At 55.5% G+C, this 27779-nt stretch overlaps 8 protein-coding genes across 8 annotated transcripts; 4 read left to right on the forward strand and 4 right to left on the reverse strand.

The window, feature by feature from the left end:
• Positions 1 to 671: 671 nt before the first annotated feature.
• On the forward strand, positions 672 to 4515 carry C8Q71DRAFT_272769 (fungal-specific transcription factor domain-containing protein). The gene is made up of 20 exons (XM_047917431.1): positions 672 to 984; positions 1044 to 1289; positions 1342 to 1412; positions 1475 to 1557; positions 1612 to 1842; positions 1900 to 2081; positions 2127 to 2201; positions 2255 to 2284; positions 2408 to 2424; positions 2482 to 2603; positions 2672 to 2691; positions 2748 to 2806; positions 2866 to 2971; positions 3027 to 3255; positions 3318 to 3335; positions 3385 to 3479; positions 3529 to 3601; positions 3661 to 3680; positions 3738 to 3811; positions 3863 to 4515. The coding sequence occupies exons 1-20, from the start codon at positions 798 to 800 to the stop codon at positions 4403 to 4405; spliced, it is 2481 nt and encodes an 826-aa protein (XP_047775356.1). The 5' UTR covers positions 672 to 797; the 3' UTR covers positions 4406 to 4515.
• Positions 4516 to 5345: 830 nt separating this feature from the next.
• On the forward strand, positions 5346 to 6514 carry C8Q71DRAFT_714388 (uncharacterized protein; the record flags this gene model as incomplete). The annotated part of the gene is made up of 6 exons (XM_047920966.1): positions 5346 to 5578; positions 5648 to 5746; positions 5803 to 5815; positions 5873 to 6079; positions 6135 to 6188; positions 6242 to 6514. The coding sequence occupies 6 exons, from the start codon at positions 5346 to 5348 to the stop codon at positions 6512 to 6514; spliced, it is 879 nt and encodes a 292-aa protein (XP_047775357.1).
• A 737-nt stretch (positions 6515 to 7251) lies between these two features.
• C8Q71DRAFT_714513 (uncharacterized protein) lies at positions 7252 to 7806 on the forward strand (the record flags this gene model as incomplete). Its single annotated transcript, XM_047920972.1, has 1 exon — positions 7252 to 7806. The coding sequence occupies one exon, from the start codon at positions 7252 to 7254 to the stop codon at positions 7804 to 7806; it is 555 nt and encodes a 184-aa protein (XP_047775358.1).
• On the reverse strand, positions 7715 to 9650 carry C8Q71DRAFT_880409 (uncharacterized protein; the record flags this gene model as incomplete). Its single annotated transcript, XM_047928474.1, has 4 exons — positions 7715 to 9126; positions 9184 to 9271; positions 9332 to 9494; positions 9554 to 9650. 4 exons carry the CDS (start codon positions 9648 to 9650, stop codon positions 8158 to 8160), a joined length of 1317 nt encoding a protein of 438 aa, XP_047775359.1. The 3' UTR covers positions 7715 to 8157.
• An 817-nt stretch (positions 9651 to 10467) lies between these two features.
• C8Q71DRAFT_714259 (cation efflux family-domain-containing protein) lies at positions 10468 to 12124 on the reverse strand (the record flags this gene model as incomplete). The annotated part of the gene is made up of 4 exons (XM_047920955.1): positions 10468 to 10916; positions 10970 to 11464; positions 11698 to 11826; positions 11896 to 12124. 4 exons carry the CDS (start codon positions 12122 to 12124, stop codon positions 10468 to 10470), a joined length of 1302 nt encoding a protein of 433 aa, XP_047775360.1.
• Positions 12125 to 14804: 2680 nt separating this feature from the next.
• On the forward strand, positions 14805 to 16191 carry C8Q71DRAFT_880411 (heat shock protein 70 family; the record flags this gene model as incomplete). Its single annotated transcript, XM_047928475.1, has 5 exons — positions 14805 to 14873; positions 14903 to 14980; positions 15004 to 15080; positions 15186 to 15454; positions 15914 to 16191. 5 exons carry the CDS (start codon positions 14805 to 14807, stop codon positions 16189 to 16191), a joined length of 771 nt encoding a protein of 256 aa, XP_047775361.1.
• A 165-nt stretch (positions 16192 to 16356) lies between these two features.
• Positions 16357 to 17298, reverse strand: C8Q71DRAFT_714541 (uncharacterized protein; the record flags this gene model as incomplete). Its single annotated transcript, XM_047920975.1, has 2 exons — positions 16357 to 16673; positions 16704 to 17298. Coding segments are annotated over 2 exons (912 nt in total), but the record flags the coding sequence as incomplete, so codon positions are not given.
• Positions 17299 to 18450: 1152 nt separating this feature from the next.
• Positions 18451 to 19189, reverse strand: C8Q71DRAFT_674165 (uncharacterized protein; the record flags this gene model as incomplete). The annotated part of the gene is made up of 3 exons (XM_047919691.1): positions 18451 to 18545; positions 18598 to 18820; positions 19025 to 19189. Coding segments are annotated over 3 exons (483 nt in total), but the record flags the coding sequence as incomplete, so codon positions are not given.
• Positions 19190 to 27779: the final 8590 nt, after the last annotated feature.

Genomic DNA, 27779 nt, shown 5'->3' on the forward strand with positions numbered 1-27779 from the left:
GGCATAGCGACTCGTCTCTGACGCCTGCGTCCCTTTTTGACACTACGCCCACTCGCGACGACCGTCGTGTACACTCGAGACTCGGATTCAGGCGACCCAGCCATCTGTGGGAAGGTTCTTCATCACGAAGAAGCTGTCCCCGATATGTCCGGAAGGCAAGACTACGCAGCAGAAGATGTCGATGAAAGGTCGGAGGATGAAGCGTTTGGCGACGGAGAGGCGGGGAATGCTAGCGGAGTCGCGAGTGGTAGTACTTCGAAGCGGACACCGCGAGGTAAGTCCGAGTCTACCAACCTGTTGGGCATGTAGTGCCGACCACTCTGGCTGGCCATAGCCTGCGACAGATGTAGGAAATCTAAGAGCAGGTGTGAACCGGCTGCAGGCGGGGGAGAGCGCTGCAAGGGATGCATTGCGGCAGGTACAGGTACGAGAGTCTTCCGCCGGGCTCATTTTACACTACGCGCATGCAGTCTGACATCCATGCCCTTCAACCCTGCAACGCAGAATGTACTTTCTCAAGTGCGCATACAGTAGTCAATGTCCGACATATGTATAACTCAATGTCCGCGCGCAGGTCCTTCCTTCCGGCGAGGCCCGCCAAAGGGTTATATCAAAGCACTGGAGCGGCGGCTTCACCAGATGGAGAGCGTGCTCGCCGCCATCATGTCCTCCAAGGATGCGCACGCGACCGGGCTTGTCGCCGACCTGCGGCGGGACCGTCTCGCGAAGCACATTCTGGACGGAGTTGACGCGGGTCCATTCGTGCGAAATTTTTTCTACCTACGCCCTTGCGAACTATGTCTAAGTGTTGGGTCCACGACGCCTCGCATTCACAGGGTCCAGGCGGGCGACAGCAGCGGTCGGTCGATCCTACGCAGGACAACTTCTTTGCGTCGATCGTAAGCCCGACGCCGCGGCAGCAGAGCGACCGCTCGCGCAGACAGTCGCGCTCCACGCGTGAGGGCGTCACAAACGCGAGGGAAGGTGGGTGTTCCTCCGACTGGATCGCATATATGCAGGCGGCAAACCGACCGGCCTCGTAGACCCCGTTGCTACGGAGCGACCGACGCTTGAATGGCAAGACCGCCTGTCGGAGTCGCTTGCACGATGGTCCCAGTCCCGTCAGTATGAGCAGCCGGTTCCGAGTGACTCCTCGCAACTGCTACCTTTCCAACGTAGTGCCCCTGCTACGGATGATGCCCGGGAGCCCGCGCGACACAAGCGAAGATTGACGGACTCTGCATCCACGCACCACGAACTGTCATGGGACGATGTGCATGCCACGCCAGGTAAAATTGCACGCGTCCTTGTGATCTCAGAGGACATGACGTTTGGCCTTAGACACAGATGAAGATGAACTCGACGACTGTGCGGACGCTTTTGGACATCTGTCGTTCGATGAACATCGTGAGGTGCGTTTGTGTCTGCTTATACTATCGCGAGCCGCGTCGTCACAGAGCACCTTTATTTTCAGGTCCGGTACCACGGCAAGTTGAGCGGTATCCACCTCCTTGCGCAGCATCAGCGCGAGGATAAGCGCAACTTCGGTGGCGTCTGGTATCTGACCGTACTTCTCTTCTGCAACTTCTCCTGCTAAACATACCACTATAGGAAGTTCCCTATGGCAAAACTCTGGCCGCCCGTGCCGGCGGGCGAAACGGAGTATGGCCAGCGCGAGAAGTCGAGGCTCAGCCTGGAAGCGAGTATACCGATGCCCCCGCCGGATGTGCGGCTACACCTCATCAGGATATTCTTCACCTATGCGAACACGGCGTTACCTGTCCTGGACGAGGAATCATTCATGGAGCAGTATCATGCAGAGTATGGCCCGGCTCAGCCAAGGTGTGCTGATGTGTCCATGGTGACTATATGCTGCACAAGGCACTCACCGTCGTTCAGTGCGCGCTCAGCGGAGGGTGTCATCCCGGGCCCCAGCGGCTCTGACCCAGCTGGTATAACGCAGCCTGAGCGGATGCAGAAGTTGTCGAAACTGTTGCTGTTTGCTGTGTTTGCGTTTGCAGCGCAGTACTGGGATACGAACCAGGCAGAACAGTATGCCGCGAACGCTAGGAGACTGCTTGGTGCGTTTTTCGTTCGAGCGTCCTGTAGTCAGCTGACAATGTTAGACTTGGTGTATGGCGAGAGTCGTACCTCGACTGTGCAGGCTCTGGTCCTGATGGGAGTGCGCGAGTTCGGTAATGGTGGGGTATGTGCGGTGGAAATGCAACGTAGCGCTGACCAAACTTGGATATAGCGAGCGTGGAAGAAGGCTGGCTGCATGTCGGTAAGTTGGTCATAAAGCGGATATGTCAAGCAGATCGGCAGTGTTTGTTCCTGACATTGGGCTGGACTCTGCTGACCTGTTATAGCCGAACGGATGAGCAAAACTGAACAATTCTTATCACAGGAATGGCCGCACGCATGGTACGAATCACCGCACGCAACGAGCTTCGTTCCACAATTGAAACAAAACAACCGTAGGCCGTTGACTTGGGGCTCAACCGGAACTCCGAGAAATGGCTCAACAATGGACGCGAGATGTTTTCGCACAAGGAGCAGAACATCCGGAGGACGATTTGGTGGGCATGTTGCTTTGCAGATAAGTCAGTCTCTGAGACTCTTGAGTGGTGTGTTCCGTGCTTGACCTTTTTGCGACTTGGTCCGCGATTAGATACGCATCACTTTTCCTAGGTAGGTCTCCGGCCACTTGCCGTGTATCGTACACTGTACGATTGCTTGCCTCCCAGGAAGACCGATCATTGTGCACGAAGCCGACTTCTCGACTTTGCTCCCTGAAGTTTCACAGGTGCGTCTGGCTTGCCTACTCAGGCATTTGGGCTCATCAACTACCGTGTGTACATCTAGGAGGACGAACATGTGTGGGTGCCGATGAGCAACAATCCTCAAGATCAAAGCATTCCGGCTATGCCTGGCTTACGGCAAAGTTACCATCGGGCGGCGTCAGCATTGAGTAGATACCCTTGGCTCCTGCTTCTAGTCGTGGATTTTATTGACATTCGTTCTAGCGGTCATCCACGGCGAGATAGTCGAAAAGATCTATCCGGTGACTCGTGTCCATCAGCTTCCCCGTCGTGCTCTCATGGAACAAATACATTCGCGGCTAATACAATGGTCACTCGATCTGCCTGAAGTGTTGCAATACTCATCGAAGAGCAAACGACCATGTCCCCCGCCGCATGTCCTGGTGCTACATATTCAGTTCTGGGCGATGATGTTGCTGCTCCACAGGCCATTGTAAGTCGACATCTGCATGTTTAGCAAGGTCGTGTATATCTCAACAAATCATCTCCTATCAGCATTCCAAAAAGCTTACGGTTCGTGAAGTTTGTCGTCTACTAGTGACTCACCGCTCAAACATAGTAGCTCGAAAACACCACCCTCTCCTTCAGGGGATGATCACGTACCCTGGAAGTCATTTGATTTCTGTCAAAGCTCCGCTTCCCATATCAGCGCCTTCGGTAGGTCCCCAGACCCCTCGTAACACGGATTCGTACCAATTGGTATCAGCTACATTGTATAACCAGCATTACGACATACGCTGGGCCCCACCGTTGATATCTTCAACCCTTCAAAGTGCAGGGTGAGCGGATGGTTATTATTAGGGTGTAACGATGACTAATTGTACCTTCATTTCACAAGCATTATGCATGTCGTGGCATGTGAGTTCAATCCACACCCCCTTGGTTGGGATTACTGACCCGACCCGACCCTTATAGTGAGGCTACGGTCAAATGACGCTCGAGCAGCGACAGGCTTGACCCAATGCATCGATGTCTGCGATCGAATGCGTGTGAGATATCTCCCATAATTTACAAAGGTACTGACTCATTCCTAGACGTAGGACGTTTGGCACACTACTGCTCGAGTAGCGGACCTCCTCCGAGGCGCTGGGGTGCAGATCGCAGTAGCATTGACAGGACCGGCTAACCCGTCGCGCAAACGTCCCGTGGAGGTCGCGCTGGAGGAATACTCTGCCGAACAACCTGCAGACACCCCCCAGCCTCAGCAGGTTGTCGCTCCTGTTGTACCCTCCCACGGGTACGCCGAGGGTTCTCGTGTTCGGCCCATACCAACTACTGTGCCGCTTCCTCAGCCACAGCCACACCAGGACCCTCAGTACGGGCCTAACTTCATGACTGCCCTTCTTGGTCCGGACTACGTTCCAACAGCCTCTGTCGCTCCCGGCTACGATTGGTGGCCACTGGAGTCGACGAGCGAACCCGCACCTATGCCTGAACCACCATCACAATATGTCCCTACCTCTCAACCACTCACGATGCCCTCGCAATCGTTCACCTTCACACAGGAGCAGTTCTCGCAGGACTTCTTGCAAGGAATGAGAGATCCTGTCCTGCACTTCCCTTCAGCGTATCCGCCCCGTTAACTCTTCAGATCCTCAACTTCGGTGTTTACCTCTTTGCTTTCCTGTGTTTCCCGCGTTTATATCTCAAGCATGGAAAAAGACAAAATGTAGCTGCAGGTGTAGTATTGCGCTGTCGAAATAGAAGAGGGTTTGTCGGATGAAGCTCAATAGATCGCGATATCTGCAATACAGGGTATCCTAGGAGCTTAGGAGTCTATTAAGCCGGAGGTGCGTCGCATCATGTCCAGCTTTACTTTCCCAGCATCACTTCAGAGCTCCTCGAAGTGGTATGTCTCTCTGTCACTAGGAACATGTTTACTGCGCTCCGTGAGCCGGCTGTGGTGGATTCTCACGCAGACGAGACCCCCTGTGGACGGAGGCCGGAGCACTTGGATCCGATTGGTCAACGGTACAGAATCTCAACGTGATCTTCGCCTTCGTTGGTCATCCCTTGGGAAAGCACATCGCATCCTTACTCATTCCTCGCGTTAATATTCATTCATGTCGCTGCTCTGACACAGGGACCACTGACACTTCCGTGCGTCAACCAGGAGAGCCTCTCACGATACGGTGCATAGCTACGTGCGTGAGTACTATCTCACCTCTACGACTCCGCGTTCCTCGAGGTAATACTTTCCCTATGCGGGTCCTGTGGGCAGCTTTCACGACCAAATACCTTTGCTCTGAATGGCCCAATGCCTCGCCTGGGATGGCCGTCGGGGTGACGGAAGTCCCGGAGTGCATTTCCGTCCTGTATCAGCTCCCGTAATCGTGTGGGGGAACGAAGGCATTGCGGCGGCCGCCATGGGTGCCATCACTCTGCGGGTTAATGTCTAGCAGCGGCGGCCACAGTACATAGGGAGACCTGAGAAGCCTTGGGTCGCACTGTCTCTTTCGCGTCCCGGGATACGACGCTTGTCAGCCCTCATTTTCCTCAGCCATGTCTACAATGCAGCGTCTCATGCAGGCTCCCGCACGCCTGGTGCGGAGCTTGAGCACGTCGCCGTCCCGGGGGTCGGATGGCGCGCTTCCCAAGTTCAACCCCGCTCCTAACTTCAAGCTCACGCAATCGCCCAACCCGGGGTGGAAGTGGGGAGAAGGACTTGCGCCTGAGTCGAGCCCATTGGCGAAGGAGTGGAAGGAAGACGAGGCGAAGGGCTGGAAGAGCTTCACTCTCAAAGAGACGCATGGCAAGTCAGTACATTCTTTGTATCGACTGACTCAAACATACTTGGGAGCTAAACACCGCCCTTTCGTTCGTAGGGATGTGTACATGCTGTTGACTAGCTCAATAGTGCCTCGTCCCGTTGCGTTCATCTCGTCTTTGTCTGGGGAGGACGTACCAAACCTCGCTCCTATGAGGTAAGCGCGAACTATGTAGTAAGCATCGTAGCTACTTGCTGACCAGCGCTCGTCAGCTACTTCTCCTTGGTACGATCGATTTGCGCAGCACTCTTGCTGTGACGCTTATCAAGCTTCCTTCTGTAGTTGGCACACGATCCACCAATGGTCGGTGTTTCATTCGCAATCTTCCGCGGTATCGGGAAGGACACTCGTGACAACATCTTGGCGACGAAGACGTTTACTGTCAACATCATCAGCGAGCCATTCCTGGACGCTGCCAATGCTTGCTCGATCGACGCACCGAAAGAAGTTGACGAGTGGCTTGTCAGCGGTCTCACCCCTGAACCCAGTGTACGTTACTCGATACGTTGCCGCTGCTTCCCGTATGATTGATTTTTCAATACAGACTGTCATCAAGCCTGCACGAGTTCGGGAAAGCGCTGTTAGCTTTGAATGCGAGGTTAGCCCTCCTTTGGGCGTCTCGTTCAGCGTTGACCATAACTTGACATGCAGTACTTCCACCATCACGATCTCGTCTCCAACTACGGCCCTGAGATGTCGAATACCTTCATAATGGGCAGCATCAAGATGATGCATGTCCGCAACTCGGTATTATCGCCGGACGGCGTCAACGTCGACCCCGCCAAGCTGCGCGCTATGTCCCGCCTAGGCATGTTCACGTATGCTCGTGTCGGCGACGGCATAGATATCCCGATTCCTATGTGGGCGCAGAAGGGCGAGGAGGTCTCAAAGGTGATCGAGGAGAAGAGCAAGAACAAGCTGTGATCTCAGCGCTCCTTTCGTATACATAGACCGCTTCCCATTCACGCTGGTGTTGCCTTCTGGGCAACCGGTACTTACATCACTTCATTCGCACAATCGTCCCTTCAGGTTGATCTCCATCGAAAGTGTGCGTTACTGTAACGAGCATTTGCGGCGATTCTTGTATAATTGAGATCTGGAAAGAGCTGAACATCTAGGAGGCTATGGTATTGGACTCCAGTCTACCTATGAATCTTGAGAGATACGCCTCGAGTCGGGGTTCTTACAGTACCCATCGGATGTAGAGTCCTGAGGGCGACTTGTCCTAGGGCCGTCGTTTGCATGTTTCTCCCTGTTGGTCCATTCCTGTCATGAGTGGCCTCGTTCAGGCGGCCCGTCGCCAAAGTGGTGCGCCTCTGCATGAATGCACTCATGTCTGAGGGGGCTTGTGCATGTTATGTTGTCATTTGTGCCGACCATGATGCATGATACCCGGGCCCTATCTTATTCCTGTGTCTGTCCGCGGGTAATGCAGTGCACCTACTCCGAGACAGCCGCTGGGCGCTGATTTCAGTGAGTACTTACCGTCCAGCGGTCTGCAGGTACTGCACTTATCGATATCACCTCAGATCCTGAGATTTGCACAGGGGACTCTAGTCACCGAGTGCGGTGTAGCCATAAAGTATATAACCTCTGCAAGTTCTTCCAGGGTTCAAGAGTCCGCTCGCCGAGTCCAACTAGCAACAGCTCGCTCCCTGACAATGCAGCCATTCGCCGATCATCTTCGCGAATTTCAAGTCCCGGCTTTGGCCAACCTCCACTTCGCCATAGCGCGCAAGGACCATATCAATCGAAGCCAGTACATGCTCGTCTGTGCTCGCCCATACGGAATGGCATATGACCAAAGGATCGTAACGCTCAACGAGTCCACATCTGCCGACGAAGCACCTATCCTTTGTGGGCCTTCCGGCCATCCGCTTATATGGTTTGACTGCCCCGACGATCTCGGGACAAGCCAAAGGGTACCCGGAGGCCTGCTTTACGCATTACTCGAAGCGCGACCGACTGTCCTGCGGCTGACCGGGCGCACGCGCAAGGTCTTCACTGACGCTGGAGGCCTGCATCCGGTCCGCGAAGTCGAGATCCTACTCAGGGAGGAAGAGCTCGCACGCATGTGCTGTTATTGTGGACAGCCGGAGTACATCAACGGCTGTGACCCAGTCCCATATCCCAGTAGTAACCGCTTTACGCGATGTGGCAACGATCCCACTAAGCCTCAATATTTGTGTTCAACGGTACGCCTGTGTTCTGTCTGAGCTTGTGTGCTGATGAAGACTGCTGACATACCCCTGTAGTGTAAAAACCAGTATACAATCATGAGGGTTTTGCGATGGGCGGTGAGGCGGTACCACATTCGTGGAGTGTTCTGGGAGTGATTCTGCAAATACTAGCATGGTCGGATAGCCGCATTGTGTATGTTTCAACTTGGTCAGCATGTAGATGCCCGAGGAATTCGGCATGCAGGTCATCGGCGCACAGAATTCGAAAAAGTGCTTGATCTTCGTCGACGACCACCATATTACAACACAGCAGATGACAACCCGAGTCCGAATCACCGTCCACAGAACCCAGAAGGAAGAAATTGCAAACGAGATCGTATGGACGGATCAGAAGTACAGACCGACCCATCCGTTGCGCGCCTCGACAACCATCTTGTCCTCGCCGTCCTTCTCGCCGACCCAAGGGAGCTGGTCCGCGATCCTCGGGATCGCGTCGTGCAAGCCAGAGGCCGAGAACGAGCGCGCCTTGAGGTCGACCGTGCCGCTGAACGACGCGTCCTTGTACGTGAGGTAAAGGTCGCCCGTGCCTTGCGTGCGGTGGGTGTTGTCGATCGGGCGGTGCGGGTGGCCGGGGTGGCTCACGTAGAAGACGTCCGCGCGTCCGTTGCCCGTCGACGTCTGGAGGTGCGCGACGGCGGGCGGTTCGGAGGTCGAGGGCGCGGGGAAGACGTGCACGTTCATCGCAGCATCGCCGCGCGCGGTCAAGAGGTTCGCCTCGTTCTCGATGGTGACGTCGCCGACGAGCCAGCCGCGCTGGAGGTCCAGGGTGAGCGCACTGGCGTGCACGCCACGGTGCGGGAGGATCATGCTGGTGTCGTCGAGGGCCGTGACACGGATCTTCAGCGAGTCGAGGTCGAGGTTGGACTCGTCGTCGAACTTGATCTGCGTCGTCGTGCGCGCCTGGACATTCAGCTCGCGTACGGTGTACGGCACGTAGACGGTCATGTCGTAGCGCATGCACGACTCGGTGCCGAAGAGCGGTGTCGAGAGCTCCATCTTGCTAGCGATAGACTCGCCGTCGTCCTTGCTCGGATACTGCACGCTGACGAGGTCGAGGAGAGCCTGGTTGTTCGTCCGGACGGTCATCTGGTAGGTTAGGTCGCTGGCCTCGTAGTCACCTTGTGCGATGACAAGCGTGCCAACGGCTTTGCCCCTGATGTCGATAGTGTGCTGGCCCTCAGAATCGACGGGCACCGAATATGTGATCTTCTCAGAACCCTGGTACAAGTGCGGAGCGTTGGCGCAAGGCAGAGACTTGCTGAACTCAGGCATGTTCTCCAGACCAGTAGGCGTAGGCTGGAACACATACATGGTCGTCACACTAGTCGGAATACCTCACAAGACACGTCCTACCTTGACCATCCAGATGATGAACTGGATCAGCTGCCAGCCAAAGAACAGCGCACAGACTATGCCGAAGGCCTTCCAGAATAGGCCGCATCTACATTGCATGGTCAGCTTCTACTGATGTCCCCGTCATGAGATATACTACGTCACATACCGCAAGCCGCAGCACATGCAGCAGTCGGACCTCTTGCGCGTTCGTCTGGCGCTTGTAGCAGGGATGTCCGTATCGAGCATTGGCAAGCCTGGGTGTTCGCCCGAGGGGCTGTGCAGAGCCAGAGGCCCAGTTTCACCATCAGGCTCAGAGGGCACCTGCCTATCTGTTGCGAAACGACGACATTAGCACCACATAGGCAGGTCCGTGCACCATTGCCCTTACAGTCATCCCATTTTTCCTTGAGCTTGAGCGCGGCCATCACGCCCACAACCATACCCCAGAACGTAAGGCCCGTCGAACGACGTTGAGCAGGCGGCATCGAGGAGTTTCAACGATAGACGAGGGTTAGTAGAAAAGAGTGAAACCAGCGGGGAAGGGGGACAAGCCGTGCGGCCAAAACGAGGGTTTTATATGAAAGCGGCACGAATGATGGAACAAGAGCGTACCCAAGGCAATGTTGACCTTATGAAGACGGACCTGAGGGGCTTGGTATAGCTTAGTTGCACGCCCACGCTGCCATCGTGATTGTCCTCGCCCGTCGGCGCCAGGCACCGAGCACGATCAGTATAAATGTTCGCCCAGGCTCAACCCAGGCTCCCCAGCCCTGACCAGGGCGGCGTCTGCAAGAAACGCGGTTCCGCAACGATCCCGCCTTGTTGAGTCAAAATCGACACGTCGAGGTCATGATCATCCAATGTTATCGTGCACCGTGTCCGAGTCTGCGCGGAGCACAGATGCTATGTTGGCCGCGAGGACGAGTTTCCGATCCACGACTCACATGTCTACACTGACCTAGACCTCATCCGGCTATGAAGCCTTATTCGAATTCCGTACAGTATGCGCTGGCTCAGCCAAGTCGTTGAACGACTTCTGCAGGGCCGGGACGTCGTCCTGTCTGCACCCCGACGGCCGGTCCTCCTCCCTCGAGCCACTCCAGGTGAAACCGCGCGAAGACGGGCGCCAGCAACCGAAGGCTATCGATCTCGGGATAGCGGGAGGAGGGCGTCCCGACGTCTCGGGACCCGGCACCAAACTGCCCTGTATGAGCTCGCGCAAGCCTGCGCAGGTAATGCTTTACACGGACGCACATCCTTCCCAAAACAATAAGGCTATGTTTGTATGATACTTGCATGCATTCAATGTTCGTGGTCGTGTTCGTGTTCGTGCGTGTGCCCTCGCTCGTCAGGCCGGCACACGATTCCCTCCTTGTCCACGGGGTGGAAGCGCACCCTTACCTCCGTGATCTCCTTCCTAGCCCCCTTCAGCGAGCGCACAATCTGCGCCTCAAGCGCGCTCGTCTCCTCCACGCTGAGCGTGCGGGGTACATCCGCGATCAGATCGACGAACATCATCCCACCAGCGTGCATCGCGCGTACGTCGCGAATCCCGAGTAGGTTCTCCGTGTGCGCCTGGATTTGTGTGGCAGAGGGCGTGAGCGACTCGGACGCGGAGGGCAGGATGGGCACGAGCGACTCGATGAGGATCTGCCGTGTCCGCGCGGACACGCCCCCGTCTGTCAGCTGGTGGAACCCGCCAGCAAGGACGCCCCAGCTCTGCCTGACAATCAGGATGGACACAAGGATGCCTGTCGCAACATCAGCGCTACATCCTCAGAGTCACATCATCACCCGCGCGCACCTCCTATCGGGTCCAGCGGCAGATGTGGGAACCACCACGTCCCCAGGATCGCAACCAGCGCGACCCCGCTCCCATACACGTCGCTCCGGTGATGCAGCGCGTTCGCGTACAGCACCGGGCTCCGCTCGTCGTCCGCCACCCGCTTCGTCGCCCGGTACAGCCACTCCTTCCCCAGCACGCTCGCCAGCGCGAACCACGCTGCGTTCGGGTCTAGCGCGTGTCCGTGCCCGTGCCCATGACCGTGCGCACCCGCAGCAGGCAACGTCTGCGCGACGGTTGAGACGACGTCGTGGACCGGGCCCGCTGCGTGCGAGAGCGCCTCGAGGAGGAGTGTGAGTGAATGGTAGCCAATGCCAAGTGCGCCTCCGGTGAGCAGCAACGAGACCGTCACGGAGCCCAGTACTTCGAACTTGCCGAAGCCGTATGGGTATCGTTCTGAGGGCGGCTGGCGCGAGAGCTTCCAGGTCGCGAGGGTGACGAAGTCGCCCAGTAGATCTATCATAGTAGTGTAAGTAACATCTCAGGCTAAGACGTTGATACGTTTCGACCACGAGCCCAGTGATGCTCGCTTTCCACATGCGTCTCTGATATATTCCCCGTGCTCTCACCCATTACTGAAGCCTGTGCATGCACTCGTGGCCATGTCTCAATTGAGACGGATGCTCATGTAGGCAACCCTACAGAGCTCATGGCCGAAACAAAACAGCGACATAACACGTTGTACGCACCACTGAATGAATGGCCCGCGTCGGCCAGGAGTGATGCGGAATTCATGAACCATCCTGCTAGACCCTTCGACGTCATCAGACCAATGTTCGCAAACAGCCCTATGAGCGTGATCCGGCTGCCTCTATCCGCTGAATTACGCCCACTGCATCAGCCGTCCGCAGAGGCAGCACTCGGGGAGACGTACACAACTGACGTACCTGCGCCTTTCTGAAGGGCCTCTACGATCTGCTCCGCCTCGTGCCCATGCCCATCCTCGCCCGGTCCATGCGTATGAGTCATCCCCCCGAAGAACGACGCGGGATGCGAATGCGAATGTGAGTGTGAGGGCGAGTGTTCGTGCCCATCTTCGTGAGGACCTTTCGGCGTCATGGGCTCCTTGCCCTTCGCCTGGTTCGAGTGCGGTCGGCGGGAGGCCATAGTATTCATGATGGGCACACAAGCCGCCTTCGGGGTGTTGAATATAAGTGAGAGCGCGAGCGTCGCCGGAGTGGTGGAAGCGAGGACGGTGAAGGTCCTCCGCGCGCGGTCGGAGCGACCGCTCCGGACGTCAAGCTTGATCTTGCTCGAGCTCGAACTAGTGCCAGTAATCAGAGGCGTTCCGCGTCGGGCTCGAGAGGCAGCTGAGCGTCGCAGCATGGCTCAGCCAAGCCAATACGGTGGGAGGAATGTGTCAGGGTCGGATATACCGAGGTCGCGGTCGCGCGTTGGTGTGAAAGCGGCCTGGCCGTCGTTGGGTATCGTCGTCTACGGTTGATTGGAGGGATGGTTTATAATGGGTTTAAAGCAAGACGCAGCCCGCGGCCGAAGACGTGGGGATGCCGCAATCGTGGGGTGTCGAAGGCCATCGCGCGCGCTGCAGCGCTCGGCGCTGCCGTATCGCGTCGACCTCACGGCAGACTTATACAACGATTAGTCACGCCCTATAGCGTTGCACCTATTCGTCTACAATATCTGTAATCTTCGTACATGTACAGCTTACATCTCGAGAAGAGTACATGGTACATGCTATAAGTAACTTACAGGTGAGGAATGCCGACGATCTCCTTCCGTACAGTACCGTTCCTTTACCTAGGTGATCGACGCTTGCCTCCCATGGGCGGCCCGCATCGTAGATGAGATGGGCGCTGTGTTCGGCACTCCATAGAGCATTGTCGAGAGCACTGGGCTGAATATTTTCTGGACGCTGTGCTCGTTCGTTCTGTACCCAGAGCTAGAACTTGAACACATTGCGGAGGAGGAGTGTCACGCAGAACCGCTCCTTTACCCAGCGTGACATCACGTCAACTCGCGGTGGAGTGTGAGTCACAGCTAAGCACTGGATGAAACTTTCGATCCTTCAAGTGAAAGATCGATGAAATTGACAAGATCTTTTTCACAATATTTTGTATGAAAGATTGTTGATAAATGTCAGAAACAAACAAACAAACATTCAGACTCAAAGTAAGATAGGCCTCAGCCAAACCCTGGCCATCACATGCGGTGGCGTCTGTAACGCCTCCGGCGCTTACGCTCGATTTGGCGGGCAGAACCAGCCTGAACCAGCTGCATGTCTCTAAACTCTAGATCAAAGACAAAAATAAAAATTCTGCTCGCAGAAATGTGTTCCTGAGCCTTGATTCGAGCGATGTTCGCGCCAGAATCTTTAGTTTCTCCCTCGTTGCAATGTTGAGTGCGAATCAAGACCGAACGTCGCCGGCGCCTCTATTAGTCAGCGTCACCCAAACTGAGACAGCGCGCAGGCGCTGTTCAGAGCCACTCATCGAAAAGACCACCTGTAGCTGGCAGACTGATACATTATATACTGCTAAGTAGAGTACAGATATAATACATGTATACCGCTTATCGGCCATGAGCCCCCATACATCCGTTGTCCGCGCCCGCGATGTATCATGTAGTGCATCCATGCATTCATGGCTCGCACCCGCGATGTATCATAAACCTCGCAACAAGCGCACCCGCCGTCTGTCAGGCCCGCGCGTCATACATCGCACATTGTATCATGGGGCACGGCCTGCCACGTATCAAGCAGCATACTACCCCTGTAATGATGCGGCACGGCCGATGCTCCCTTATACATGGTTCCTCGAGCCCCCATACATGACCGTGCGCAGCCATCTTGACCGCATATATGATCGCAATATCGCATGCTGGGCTTCAAGTTCATGTAAGTACTTTCGCCAGTAGCAGCCTCATACATCGCACCATGCCCGTCATGCAATCCTGTGGCGATCACCCGTCCATGACCTTCCCTGCGCCGCTATGCATTGCAAGCCTAACCACATGTATACTTAAAGTATACAGCTGGTACCATCTCCCCACTCCTCCCATCCCTCCTTGCTCGTCGCCGACTCGCCTTCGCTTGCATCTGCGGTCACGTGTCCATATTGGTGCTTGCAACACTTCGTCGACTCGTTACTCGTTGACTCGTCACTTCGTCGACTTACCAAGTGTCGCTCATCATCGCCTCGACTCGTCGCCTCTCGACACCGCGCCTCGACGCCCCGCCTCTCGATGCCTCGCTTTTTCACCTCAACTCCTCGCCTCTCGCCTCTCGGCTTCTTGCCGTGACTCCAAGGTCGACAGGAGCCAAGTCCACGAGATCGTCCTCGTCGGCGGTTCACCTCTCGATTCTTGACCTCTCGATCCTTCGCCTCTCGACTCCCCGCCTCTCGACTCGACTCCCCGCCTCTTGACTCCCCGTCTGTCGCCGCGACTCCAGGTCGACAAGAGCCAAGTCCACGAGATCATCCTCGTCGGCGGTTTGCCTCTCGACTACCCGCCTCTCGATTCTTCACCTCTCTTTGCCCCTCGACTCCCCACCTCTCGACTCTCCGCTTGTCGCCGTGACTCCAAGGTCGACAAGAGCCAAGTCCACGAGATCTTCCTCGTCGGCGGTTCGCCTCTCGCCTCCCGCCTCCCGCCTCCCGCCTCCCGCCTCCCGCCTCCCGCCTCCCGCCTCCCTGCCTCTCACCTCTAATCTCCCTCGCCTCTCGACTCCCCGTTTCTCGACTCCCAGCCTCTAGGCTCTCGCCTCTCGCCGTGACTCCAAGGCCGACCAGAGCCAAGTCCACGAGATCATCCTCGTCGACGGTCCGACTCGTATTCCATGCATCTCAGGCTCGTGTCGGACTTCAACTGCAAGGGGTCCAACAGGAGCATTAACACCTATGAGGCCGTGCCGCCGTCCAGGCTGCCATCCTCTAGGGTGACACCTCGGAGAAGCCCCAGGATCTTCTGCTCCTCGATGTCGCTCCTCTCTCGCTCGGTATCGAGACCGCTTATGTCTTCATGTTCGCCTCATTAAGGGGAACACGACCGTCCCGACGAGGAAGTCGGAGATCTTCTCGACATACTCTGACAACCAGCCTAGAGTGCTCATCCAGTTCACGAGGGAGAGCGTGTACGGACGAAGGGCAAGGGCTTGTGATTCCGATACCGATGTCATTCGCGACGGTGAGCACTTGTGTGTTCTTATCTACATTGTCAGTATTGACCCTGAAGTCTTTGAAGACACTCGCAATACCATACAAGACAACAACCTGCTCGGCAATTTCGAGCTCGTCGACATCCCTCCAGCGCCCCATGGTGTTCCTCGGATCGAGGTCACATTCGACATCAACGCGAACGGTATCCTCAACGTCTCTGCCGCCGACAAGACGACCGGCAACTCGAACCGCATCACCGTTCCCAACCACAAGGGCCGTCTGTCGAAGGAGAAGACTGAGCGCATGGGAAACGAGGCCGAGAAGTACAATAGTGAGAATTCATATGCTTTGCGCATCTGCGATTTGATCCTAAGTCTGCTTTACGGCTCAAGGCGAGGCTGCAGCTGTTCGTATCACCTTAACGTCTCTGCCGCCGACAAAACGACCGGCAACTCGAACAGCATCATCATCACCAACGACAAGGGCCGTCTGGCGAAGGAGGAGATTGAGCGCGTAGACAACGAGGTCGAGAAGTACAAAGGTGAAGAGTCATAATGCTTTGCGCATCTGTCATTTGATCTTAACTTTGTTTGACGGCCGAAGACGAGGCTGCGGCTGCTCGTATCACCTCAACGTCTCCGCTGCTGACAAGACAACCGACATCCCGAACTGCATCGTCTGTCAAAGGAGATTGAGCGCATGGACAACGAGGCCGAGAAGCACAATGGTGAGTAGTATCAATGCTTCTGCACATCTGCGACATGAACCTGACTTCACTTTACGGCTGAAGACGAGGCTGCAGCTGCTTGTATCACCTCACAGAATGGTCTCGGGTCATACGCGTACAACCTCCGTAACTCGCTCACCGACGAGAAGCTTGCGGGCAAGTTCGACCCGGCCGACAAGAGCAAGCCTGAGTCCGCCGTAAACGATGCCATCTCATGGCTCGACATGTCGCAAGAGGCCCCGAAGGAGGAGCACGAGGATTGCCAGAAGGAGCTCGAGAGCATCACAGGCCCCATCATGCAGAAGCTCTATGCTGTGGGCGGCGGCGCATCGGGCGGGTAGTGACTCGGTGTACTATATAAGTGGTACCTTCCTGTTGCGGCACAAAGCTCTTGGCGATCTGAGACCGCAGGCATGCCCGATGGACACACTACTAGACTGCCTTCGACGCTTAGACAGAAATACTCATATATTCCTATATTAATCCTATGTAGTACTGTTTAGTAGTTAGTCCTCTTCTAGCGTTGCACCTAACAATAACCATTCAGCGGTACTGGCCCACGCTTTCTGACAGAGAGCTCTCATGGAGGCTCGTATGTGTGCCTGACGATGAGCGTACGCGACCAACCCTTCCCGATGCTCTGCTGAGCGGCCTTCCCAAGCATCAGCGCGCTCCGTCCACCAGTTTCTTTGCCAGTCGTGGTACTGCAATACCCGCCTCATCTCCTCCTGAAGCAGCTGGGCTTCCTCTGTAAACCTGTGCGCGCGAGCACGCGTCTGGCACCACTCGATGCGCAGCACTGCAGTACGTTCCCTCATGAGTACTGCGTCGTGTTGGCAAGACTATCACTCACTTTCCTGCTCATCCTCATCGTCGTCACCGCTCCGTGCGCCCTTCGTCGTCCATATCCACGAGACCGTTCGTGTACCCTCCGTCTGCTCGTCTTCCTCCTCTGGATCGGGGTCGGAAATGTGTCGCACGTCCTTGTCTTCGAGTTTCTGCAGTCCAATCTCTCTCCTCCAGCCTGTCTTGTCCAGCGCCGGAGCCAGCCTGGTGAGAGCGTCGTAGCATGCGTCGTACTTTGACCTTGCCTGGGTGATCTTCGTTTCGCACCTCTTGATGACACCGCGCGCACGTGTATTGTGGTGTTGGCCACTGATGAAACGACCCTTCACCTCGAGTAGCTTCCGCCTCGCGCAGACGAAGCGGCGAACATCCTCCAGTGCGTCGTGGGCGATCCCCACTCGTAGCTCCCACTCGATCTCCTGCAGCTTCTGGTCGACAGGGAGCAGGTCTACAACGTCTGACGGCAGGTACAGTGGGAGGTCCTCCGCCAAGGACGAACGGTCTGGCAAAGCAGCGTCCCGAGAACGATGAGCCGCTACAGTCGGCATATACAACTGCTGTGCTGTCTGCCAGGCCTCAATCGTACGTTGTAAAGCGTTCCGGGTGACAATCACATCGCCTTTCTGCAAGTCTGTCGCGCGCGAGCCGAGGTTAGCTTTCTTTGCCTTGAGCCTGCGTCTGCACTAATTTGAGCTCAATATTCATGTCAGGAATCTGAATACTTACTGCTCTTCCTCGTGATCGAGGCCTTGGGACAGGAGAGCGTAAGGTGAGATGAGGTCGTCAAGAGAGGCAGCCGGCAGCGTATTCTGTTTCCTGGCCTTGTTTCGTGCGTCTAGTGCATTGCACGAGTACACCCCCGGGTACTCGGGCGCCTACCCGTACCCGTACCCGCAGGGGTCAGGTACCCGCCCGGGGGGTACGGGTCGTCCGCGGGTCTTGCGGGTTTGCGCGGGTCACGGGTATCCGCGGGTACCCGCGGGTACCCGCAAGGACTTCAGTGGGTACGACTTCAATCGGTAACATTCACACTCGTACCATACATTTGAAATTGTATACAACATTCAATACTAGACAAAAAAGACTGCATCATCTCGTGGGTCCTCAAAGCCCCAAACGTCTTCTACATCCTCAGGCAATTCTCCAGATGGGTCCTCGCGAGCCACAGACAGGATATCCTCGTCCTTGATGAAGCCCAGGAGACTCCAGCTGTTCAGGCACATAAGGGCCCGGATTGACGCCGCTGAGAGACCGTTTCGCAGATGGGAGATGAAGATGCGCCCTTTGCTGAAGAGCCGCTCAACGGCAACGGACGTAGCTACCGTGACGACAACAACACAGGTCAACGATGGCACAGCATTAACTGTCCTGTACTTACGAGGTATTGTGAGATACGAAATGGCCATCCGCGAGAGGTTCGGGTATGTTGTGCGCGACTCGCGGCTTGTCCACCACGCGAGTGCGTTGTCGATTGTGGGGTCGGCATCCAAATTCAGATAGTGATCGAGTTCATCGATGATGGGGATTGCGGCCTTCTTGCGGCTCGCGCGGGCGGCGTCGAACATGTTCTGCTTCTTGGCTGGGCCAGTCGATGAGGTCGGTTGCGCGTCCGAGTCCATCGGTGGCTACACGCCGCACGGTGACGAGCCAATGAGTGATGTTATAAGGCAAATAGAAATGTCAGGACGTACCTGCAACTCATCTGCGCCCTCTGGCTGCTCGCGCGGCCTGGCGTTTCCCTTCCACTCCTCATCGTACGTCTGCCGCACCAAGAAGCGCGCTTGCGCGATCCACTCATCCGGCCATCGATTGTCTCGGAAATACTGTAGCTTATGCCGAGGATCGAGGACTCAAAAAAGCGTGTCAGAGCAAGGGTATGATACAAGGTAAGTTTCACTTACTCATCGCAATGCGATACACGGCCGACTCATCGCTTTTGTTGTAGTAGCGATTGATCGCCCGCTTGCCCAGACCTAACGCGACGCGGATGGCGGGGTCAAGCGTTTGATTGAGAGCCTCAGTTGCAAGGCGTTGGTCGATGATGTCCATGGCGGGGATCACGTCCGTGAGGTCAGGAGCATCCTTGCCCTCGCGTGAGAAGAACTGTGTCGCGTCGTAGAACACCTGGTAGGTGAGTCGATGTCGCGATTGGGATTGATGGTGCGATGACGAGTTGGCAGTGGACGGCAAGGTGCAAGTCGGTGGCGGCGGGACAGAGGATCAGCAGAGCAAGTTGGCAGCAGCAGTGGGATGTATGGGAACAAGAGCGCGAGCACGAGCGCACAGCCGTCCCGAAGAGGCATTGTTCAACGCATTTGGTAAGTCAACGCTGGACCCACAATGTGACTGACGGTGACTTGCCTGCAGGATGTCACGCAGTTGCGCGGCAATCTTCCACTCTCTTTCGTCCAGCTCCCACTGGCGCAGGTTGTTCACCTGCGCCTCCGTCATCTTCTCGATCGCACCTCTATACGTCAGTGCAACATCCAACATTCGAAACGTGGAGTTCCACCGCGTGCGGACGTCGCGGGGAAGCTTGCGAATGGCCAGCTTCATTTCTTCAAGGAGCTTCCTCCACGCCGGGAGCAGGAGCGTCGTCGAGCGGTGTATGGAGATGGAAATCTTTCGGAGCTTCGGAGGTGTTCATACCAGGGTGAGCAGCTGACTTTACCTCGTGCTTACTGGACGAACTCACCTTTAGCAGCATCATCTTTACGGGCCTAACCTCGGCTTCCATCCTCGCTCGGCTCGCAGCGTCAAGATCGTCCCGAACGTCGTAGAAGCCGTCTACCGAGTCGGTGCCTGGCATGCCCTCGTCCTCATCATCGAAGTCGAGGTCGTCCATGAGGCTTTGCAGTTCCTTGTCCCAGTCTGTGAGGTCGGGATCGTCGTCTTCGTCAAGGTGCGCATCTGATCCTTTCTTCTTCTTCCTTTTGGGCGGCTCGAACTGACGAAGAACCATCTTGGCAACTAGGTTAATAATATGACAGAAGCAACGGCTGCGCGCGCGGCCGCCCCGGAACGACAAGATCATCATCTCCATCTCCTCAACCATGACATCATTCGCCGACGCGTTGTCACAAGTGACCGCGAGCATCTGCTCGCAAAGGTGAGTCTCGAAATAGAAGCAACTTCCTTGCATGTCATGATTGTGCTCACCTTCGCATCTAGCTTAAGATCGTGAATCAAGTCGGAGAAGGCTGTTGCGAGGTTGAGTCCGCTATGGGACACTGCGACCTCAACAACATCAAGTACCATCGTCATCGGAGCACCGTTGTGCTCGAAGTGCACAGTGAAGGCTACCATCGCCTTTTGGTTCGGCGAGGTCCAGGCGTCCGTAGCAAAATTCAACTCGCCGTCATATTCCTATCGGTACGTCTATATCTATGATCGGATAGATCTCATGATTGCTTACCTGCAACCAGCGCGCAATACGATCACGCACACGGAGGAACACCTTCCGCACATCACGCCCAACCGTCGTAGGCGACGGCAACTTGTACTCGGGCCGGCCCGTCTTGATCAAGCTCTCGAACCCGCGGTCCTTCACTATGTTGAAGGGCCGCATGCTCTCAGCCACCCAACGCACAATCTCCGCGCTTGGCAACGTTTTAGACGGGTTGTTCCACCGGGTAAGTGCATTATTGGCTCACCGAGTTTCCGTTGGTGTATGCTGAACAGTGGAATATTTGAAGGTCTTCTTGCTCGCCGCGCCGAACGCGATCTTAAGGTTCTGTGTCCGTCGATACTTCTCAACACTATCCTTGGCTTTCGAGGCTGTCGACATCCGATCAGCCGCTGCAAGAGCTTCCTCTCCCCAGCATTTCCGCGCGTGCTTTCTCAGGTTACCTGTTGACGTTGCATCCTTCGACTCCAAGTACCGTCTTACATCGTGCTTGCAACCAGAGTTTGCGCATCGGAAGACGTGCACACGTCGTCTGTCGATGTACGCGATGGTGGGGTCAGGCTTGAAGAACGCGTACACCGGCGCCGTCCACTTGCGCCGCATGCGCGCTGTATTAGTAAGGTGAGTATTGTTCTCTATGGTGAGTTCCTGCTGACCACTTGCCTAGCTCCTGCTCTGCAGTCTCTTCGGCGAGGTCTTCGCCACCTTTGTCTGTCTCGGTCCCACTGCTTTCCTCACCAGACTCGCTCGACGACCCAATCTCAATCGGTTTGTGTCCCTTCCCTTTCGAAATGCTATCATCAACGTCTTCGACGTCTTCAATCTCAACAGAGCGCCGTGTGGGCGTCCGCGCGCTGGCTGTCGAACGGTGCGCGCTGGCCGTCGAACGGTGCGCACTCGTTGCTGCAGACCCTGCGCTTGCCACCGAAGTAGCTGCGCTCACCCCCGAAGCCCCTGCGCTCGCTGCCAATGGCTCACGGCGGCTGCTGCTGGCGCTCGGCTGAGCGTCAACACTATCGGTACGTGGCTTCTTTGACGTCTTCACAGCTCTCGTCGGTGACTCGGCGGCCCTCCGCTTTTCAGAAGCTATCTTGGGTCTCTTGCTGACACGGGTGCCGGACATGTTGGGCGAGTGAGGGAGTGGGAGGAGGAGGACAAGGCAATGGCTTGTGGGGTCCCTGATGGTTACTGAAGCTTACGGCAGCATTCCAATTGCGAAAAATGTATATTTATTCTACCGGGACCTGAGCGGGCTGGCTACAAACGGTAATAGCCCCAGATCGAAATCTGAGCAGGTGGTGAGTCGCCCGAAGGCCGGCAGCGTGACTTTCCATAAAGGGTAACTGGCGGGTACACGGGTACGGAAATGGCTACCCGTACCCCTACCCTCGTGTACCCCTACCCGTGACCCCTGCGGGTTGACCCTACCCCTGCAACGCACTACGTGCGTCGATCTCTTCTGCCTCGCGCTCGGCGAGCTTCAAGCGAACGGCGGCCATGGTAATTGCTACAACACAAGCGTCGGATTGTGTATGCCAGATAGTATGCTGCGAAGCAGACTCACGCCGGCGTGTGATGGCAAACGGATTGGGACTTGCGCCGCCGGTAGACTCCCAAGTCTCAACCTGGGTCTTCCAAGCTGACCTGCGTTCGGGGTCCATCTTCTCATTGAATGCCTCGAAGGCAAGTACCTTCTTGCTGCGCTGTTCGCCGACATTCTTGACCTTCGTCAACATCGCCGCCGCTTATGAGGCAGTCAGACTGTAGAAAAAGCAACTACCAAGGAACAAACGTACGTAGCCGAGTGATCTTTCGCCAGTTATAATCGGCGAAGACATCGTCGAGCAGGTCTCGGCGCGCGCCCGGCCCCATGTCCCGCGTGCTTCCCGAGAAGCCGTTTACGGCGGACCATCCGCGTTCAACGGCTTCGCCGTCAGTGCGACCGACATACTTGGTGTAGTTGAATGAGTAGTCCTCGCGGCAGCTGGCCTGGTGGGCAGGGAGGTGAAACTTAGGGATGAGAAATATGAACTGGCGACGGGCGCGGTCCCACTGCGGGTCATACTTTTGCATGCGCTCCCAAAAATGGACAGACCATTGGCACGCAATGTCATACGATACGACCAGTACGACGTGATCGCTATCTCGAATGCTGGACTGAAAAATGTAGTCAGTGTTCACGTATCTGCAAAGTGACTGACATGAGTGATCGAACAGTTGCGCAGGAGATGAAATGTACGTAGCATACCTTTCCCCTTTTTGAAGATCGCCAACCGAGCATGGTCTCTTCATGTCGTGGCGGGTACATTCGATTGTTACGATGCCGGTAGCATCCGTCGTCTCGCGTCCCTTCGAGTTTACAAGCCTTACGGCATCATGGTTGTTGCAGGTGCTACTCGTCTCCTGCACGAGATCACTGTACTTCTGGAGATGTTCCTTGTAACCTGCCTCCTCGACGAAGTAAGCATAGCCCCGGTTTAGCCCTGGATCGCGTTCGTTGGTAGAGACTGCGCGGCGTTTGAGCCGGAAGTTTGCGTCGATGCCAACGAAAAGCCGGTAAAGCCACCTAAGAGCATAAATGCGGTCAGTATGCATCTTGAGTAGAAGGGTCAGCGTGCTTACTGTCGCTCAGGTGGTGCAGTCTGCCAGTCATCTGGCAGATTTTTGCCAGGGTGGGGACATGCCGGGCAAACGACAGCGCACTCGCCAGGCGCAGTCGCTTTGACTCCGGCGGCATCATGCCCGCGACCAGCCCTTTTGAACATGCGGAGATTTCGCCACATCCGCATCATCCGCATCAAAGACGGATAGCGGTCCTATCGAAAAAAGCGCCTCAGATGAACCGAGGCAGTCACACGGACTCGTAGCTTACCGGTGGAGGGTCCACGCCCGTGTTGTCGGTCAGGCGCGCAAGGGTCGTATGGAACTCGAACCCAGATACATTCGCTTGGATGGACAGGAGATGGAAGTGGCGGAGGAGGGCGAATGTAGCTGCAGTTTTGGGAGAGGTAGGTGTCGCTGGGAATAGCCTGGCGCGCAGAAGTTGCAGCGTGCGAGATTGGGCATGAGCACAGCCACAGAAGTCGAGCCCAACGCAGTGAATGCCTGAGACGTCGAGAACAACGAAGTCGTCCCCGAACGCTTTCTCCGGGTTGACGCAGGTCTCGCCGGGGGGGTGTCCAAGCTGAATTCGTAGGCCGAGACTCTTGAGATCAACCTTCGCAAAATACTGAGCATCGGCTTGCCACTTCTATAATATCTGTTAGCTTGTACCGGCCCCCGACGTCTCACACCCACCTCCATTCGATGAAAGCATCAGGAAAACCCTGATTTACTGAAACAGTCTTCAGCTAACATATTTGCACGCCGGCCAGCATATGTGACCATTGGTGATCTTCTCACTACACCAGTGACTGGCTCTGACTATCAATGGCCAACTGAAGTAACGCAAAGTGCCAGTTGCATACACTAATGTAGACTCTATATCAGCTCGGTCAAGTCATTCAACAGCAAGGCAAAGACTCCTGCGGCGTCCAAGACTGCAGCTGGATCATCGAAGGATGCAGCGAACGCAGAGAGTGGACCGTCACGTCCGTCGCGATCGAAGTCCGGCGCGAAGAAGGCCCAGGAGAGTTCGGGGGAGCAAACTTCCAGCAGCGAGCGTGAGGTCGATGAACTCGGCAATGAGTGGTAAGTCAGTCAGTGTCCAGTGGTTTCTTTGTATCTCACTGCGAGAGGTACATCACCAAGATGTCGTAGTTGTCCTGTCGCATCAAGGCCGTGAACATCATCAACTTTGTCTGTTTCGCGTGGCAGGAGCAGTAGAATCGGCCCATTTCCAAGGCGAGTGTTTCTATGCCCATACCACCTCTATCTACACTTACTCATACGACAATCCTGCAGCTACTATATCTATCATCCTCTGTACTACTACACATCAGACGTGCGTGCCTGCTACGTATCCCACTCCCCCTCTACTACTATTTGCCTGTCTCAGCCGTGGTCGTCATCCCGGCGCCGTCTGACCTCGAGTCTATGCCTATCTGTATCTCTCGTGGACAACATACTTAATCTAACGTGTAGTAGTAGGTACATTCTGAAGAACAAATGTGTCATGCGTCATATGAAGTATGTGTAGGACAGACATATGCTACCATAGGGTTTGATACGCGTACTTGGAGGCAGAGTTGTTCAGTAGGAATCTCTGCGCAAGATCTAATACGGTATTGGTGTTCCAGTCCTCCGGTATACTATCAGGTTTAGTACCATCATTAGACCTAGGAAAGCAAGGCACTAGCTGACAAGATTGGCGTATAATGGAAATGGGTATGATATCGCTGGGGGGCAGACCATTTGCGCGCAACGGGGGCTTGCTTACAGCGTACATCATATGGTAAGGATCCGCCTGAGCCGGTAATTTTGCATACCATTCAACGTACGCAAGGGCCCCTTGCTTCGTCCACTCCAATGGGGTCTGCAAGGTACGCTGCGTACGAGGGTCCTTCATCTCCGGTGGCAACTTGAACACCACCTTCACTCGGCCAATGCGAGTGCCTGGAAGGTGAACAACGGTGAGCGCACTCTGTATGTCAGGCCACAGGTTTACACACCTTGTAGCCCAGTTGCTTCAGCGTCTTCCCCTCGAAGTACGACAACAGTGTCGAACCGCGCTGGCTGAGTTTCTGTGAGCGGCCTAGCTTTCACTCCATCCGTCTCCTGCTTGTCGTCTGTCAAGGACTCAGGCGCGAACTTGAAGCCATGGAATATGTCCACATGCGTGAGTGGCATGTTGTTGACAGCGGTCTGGAGCTGAGAGGAGGTGAGAGCGCGTCCTTCCTTGAGCTCCCAAATGTACTGAGCGAGGGAATGTATGAATCCGGGAGCATCATGTTTGTTGACAACGGCGTGAAGAGACTGGCTAGGAGAGGTAGGGTGCTTGGGTAATTTGATACGAGCATTGTGTCTTGGGGCAGGTATGTTGACGTCTTCTTCGACCACTTCATCCTCAGATACATCACCGTTCCGTACGAGCTGACGGCGAATGGATGCGCCGAGGACTACCATCTTCTCGCGACGCTCCAGCCAGCGCACCATTTGGGGGCGAGCCTCGCGATGGTTGGACGCTCTCCACGCGCTCTTCGCAAAGTCGATGTGCAGGCGTTCAAACGCCTCGGTGTTGTAGTTGTCCGTGGTCCCGAGAAGGCGGATTGAGTCGACGTAGTGTAGTAGAGAATGGAATTTGGGTATATTGAGATGTTCGCGTACTCCGAGGTCGACCAGAACGCTTTTGTTCTTGTGAAAGGTCTTGAGAGCGTCGTCCATGTAACTGAGTGTCGTGTCGTCGTGCGTAGTGTACTGTGCAAGGTAAATGAAGTCCAGGATTGAGCGGAAGGCAAGGATCGCCTTCTTGGGGACCTTGCCTACCAAACACGCGAGGAGAATTCTTGCAATGTGCTTGCGCTCGGTGCCGGAGACCTGCGACAACGATGATATTCCGTTCTTGAAATGGCGGGTACCGAAAGCTGGAGGGAGAGAGCGAATGCGTGCGTCAAGTTCGCGTTCGTCAACGAGTTCCGAGGTCCATTCGATGATATGTTTGAAGACGCCCTGGTAGAGCTGGTGGAGAACATCCGGCGTGATGCATGAGTGAATGTCGGTGTAGGGAAGATCGCGCCAGAAGGGGCGTACGACATAACCAGAGACGTTCAGCTCCTGACATGCCTTCTCAAAAGCATTGGAGCCGACCTTTCCCCCGCTATTCTTGGCTGCGCGACGTAGGACATCTAGCGTCCACAGCGAGTTGCGAGGCATCCCTGCCTGAGGATCTTCAAGGCCGGCTTCTGGCACCTGGCACTTGGGACAAGTGCCGTACTTGGAGCAGGTCACCAGACACTGCTCCGGGTAGTCCGCGACGTAGGCGGCAAGGACGGGATGAACGCGGCGGACTGAACCGTCAGCTGCGGTCACTTCGATTCCATGCTTGCCCGCTTCTATCAAGGGCTCCAGTATGGTGCTGACGGAAGCGTGGAATAACTGTTGGACGAGGGCGCGTTGTTTGCGCTGGGTGATGCCCTCTCCGCTCACCTTGTCGGTGGAGAGATAGCCTATAAGGATACAGGCGTGTTCCGAGGGTTTGCGACGAAGATCCCTAGGTATGTTGCCAAGCGTCATATAGACCGGGTAGGCGGACTTGCCACCAGAAAACTGGGTCAGCTGCGTTTTGTCCGTCGCTATGATAACTGGCGCGACCGCAGAGCCGATAGGTAAAAGACTCTGTGAAGGTCAACGCACAGTGAGAAACCCGCGTAGTACATCGCACTGAATCTGTACTTACCTGGACGGCATGCCACCACTTCCCTGTCCACATCTCGTTGTAAATTCTTCGAGTACGTGAGCCATCTGAGAAAATACGTCGAGGTCGGTATACAATTCGTTCCGCGTGTTCCGGATTCCCCAACAATGTGAGTATCGCCTGTATGATGTCACGATATTGAAGCAGATGCTTCTCGTTTGGGCGGTCCTTGAACGAGAGCCAACGCTCCTTCCATTCGGCTCGCTCAGGTAGGGAGTCAACGCGCTGTAGCAGCGCACGCGTGTTGTGGTATGTCAGTCCCAGACGCTCCTTGAACTAACAAACGTTAATACAGAGAGTTAGTGTCAATAAATACTGCGCTGCGCTCTCACGTTTGGTATGTCCAACGCTCGGTCAAGCGAGCTCAACTTAATTCCTTCTTCGATGGCCCAGTTTGCAAACCGCCAGTCCATCTCTGTATCAAACGGGTCCCAAGGGTTCTTAGTATCGTCTTCAGCTTCGCCTTGGAAGGCTTGTCAGACTATCTGAAGAGGAGACGAGCAACTGTGCTACTCACCGACATGCGTCCGACTTTCTCTGGCCTGTCGCCACCTCCTGCGCACCGCTTTATCCACTCGTAGAATCTTGGCAGCCTCTTCATTCTCTTCCTCCACCCGTTCGTCGTCGTTGTCATCGTCAAGTGCCAATGCCGTACGTCTTGTACCTGTGGATGCTGATGGCCTAGACGGACCTGCCTCGCCTCCTCCCCCGCTGTTGGATCCCAGAGGTGGGCACACTTCAATGAAATCGTAGAGTGACGATAGATCGTCCTCGTCATCAGACTGCTCCGAGTCCCCATCTTGGTCGGTGTTTCCATCTCCTCCACGCTGGTGATATTCAGCTTCTAATTCTGCATCTTCTACGTCCACATCTGAGCCGCTCGCCTCGGCCTGTTCAGAGTTGCGTATTGGGCTATCAAATTGGACCAGTGAGTCCTGAATCCCAGTAATATTGGGACAGATCACCGACGGTTTGTTCTCAATCTGAACGTTATCCTCCATGTCTTCTAGGTCTGGGACCTCATGCCCTTGCCTTCGGAACGCAAACACTTCCTTCAGTTTGCCTTTCTTGTACCAGGCACATTTACGGCTTGTGCTCTGGTGTGCTGCTAGGCCTTGCACCGTCTTGAAGGTTTTATGACATGCCCCACATGTCACATCCATAATTTGCTGCAGGGTGCGCTTCTTCCCGAGTCCGGCCAGCTTGGGTCTGGTCATCTTCTGCTGCCAGAATATGTGAGTAGCTGCCTTTGCAGACGGAAGAGCGATAAAGCTTACTATCCAGTACACAAAAGTCGTAGGAAACCTGCAACATTCATAGTTGTC

Source organism: Rhodofomes roseus (assembly GCF_022264815.1).
Source record: "Rhodofomes roseus strain CIRM-BRFM 1785 chromosome Unknown C8Q71scaffold_22, whole genome shotgun sequence".
Taxonomy (NCBI): domain Eukaryota; kingdom Fungi; phylum Basidiomycota; class Agaricomycetes; order Polyporales; family Fomitopsidaceae; genus Rhodofomes; species Rhodofomes roseus.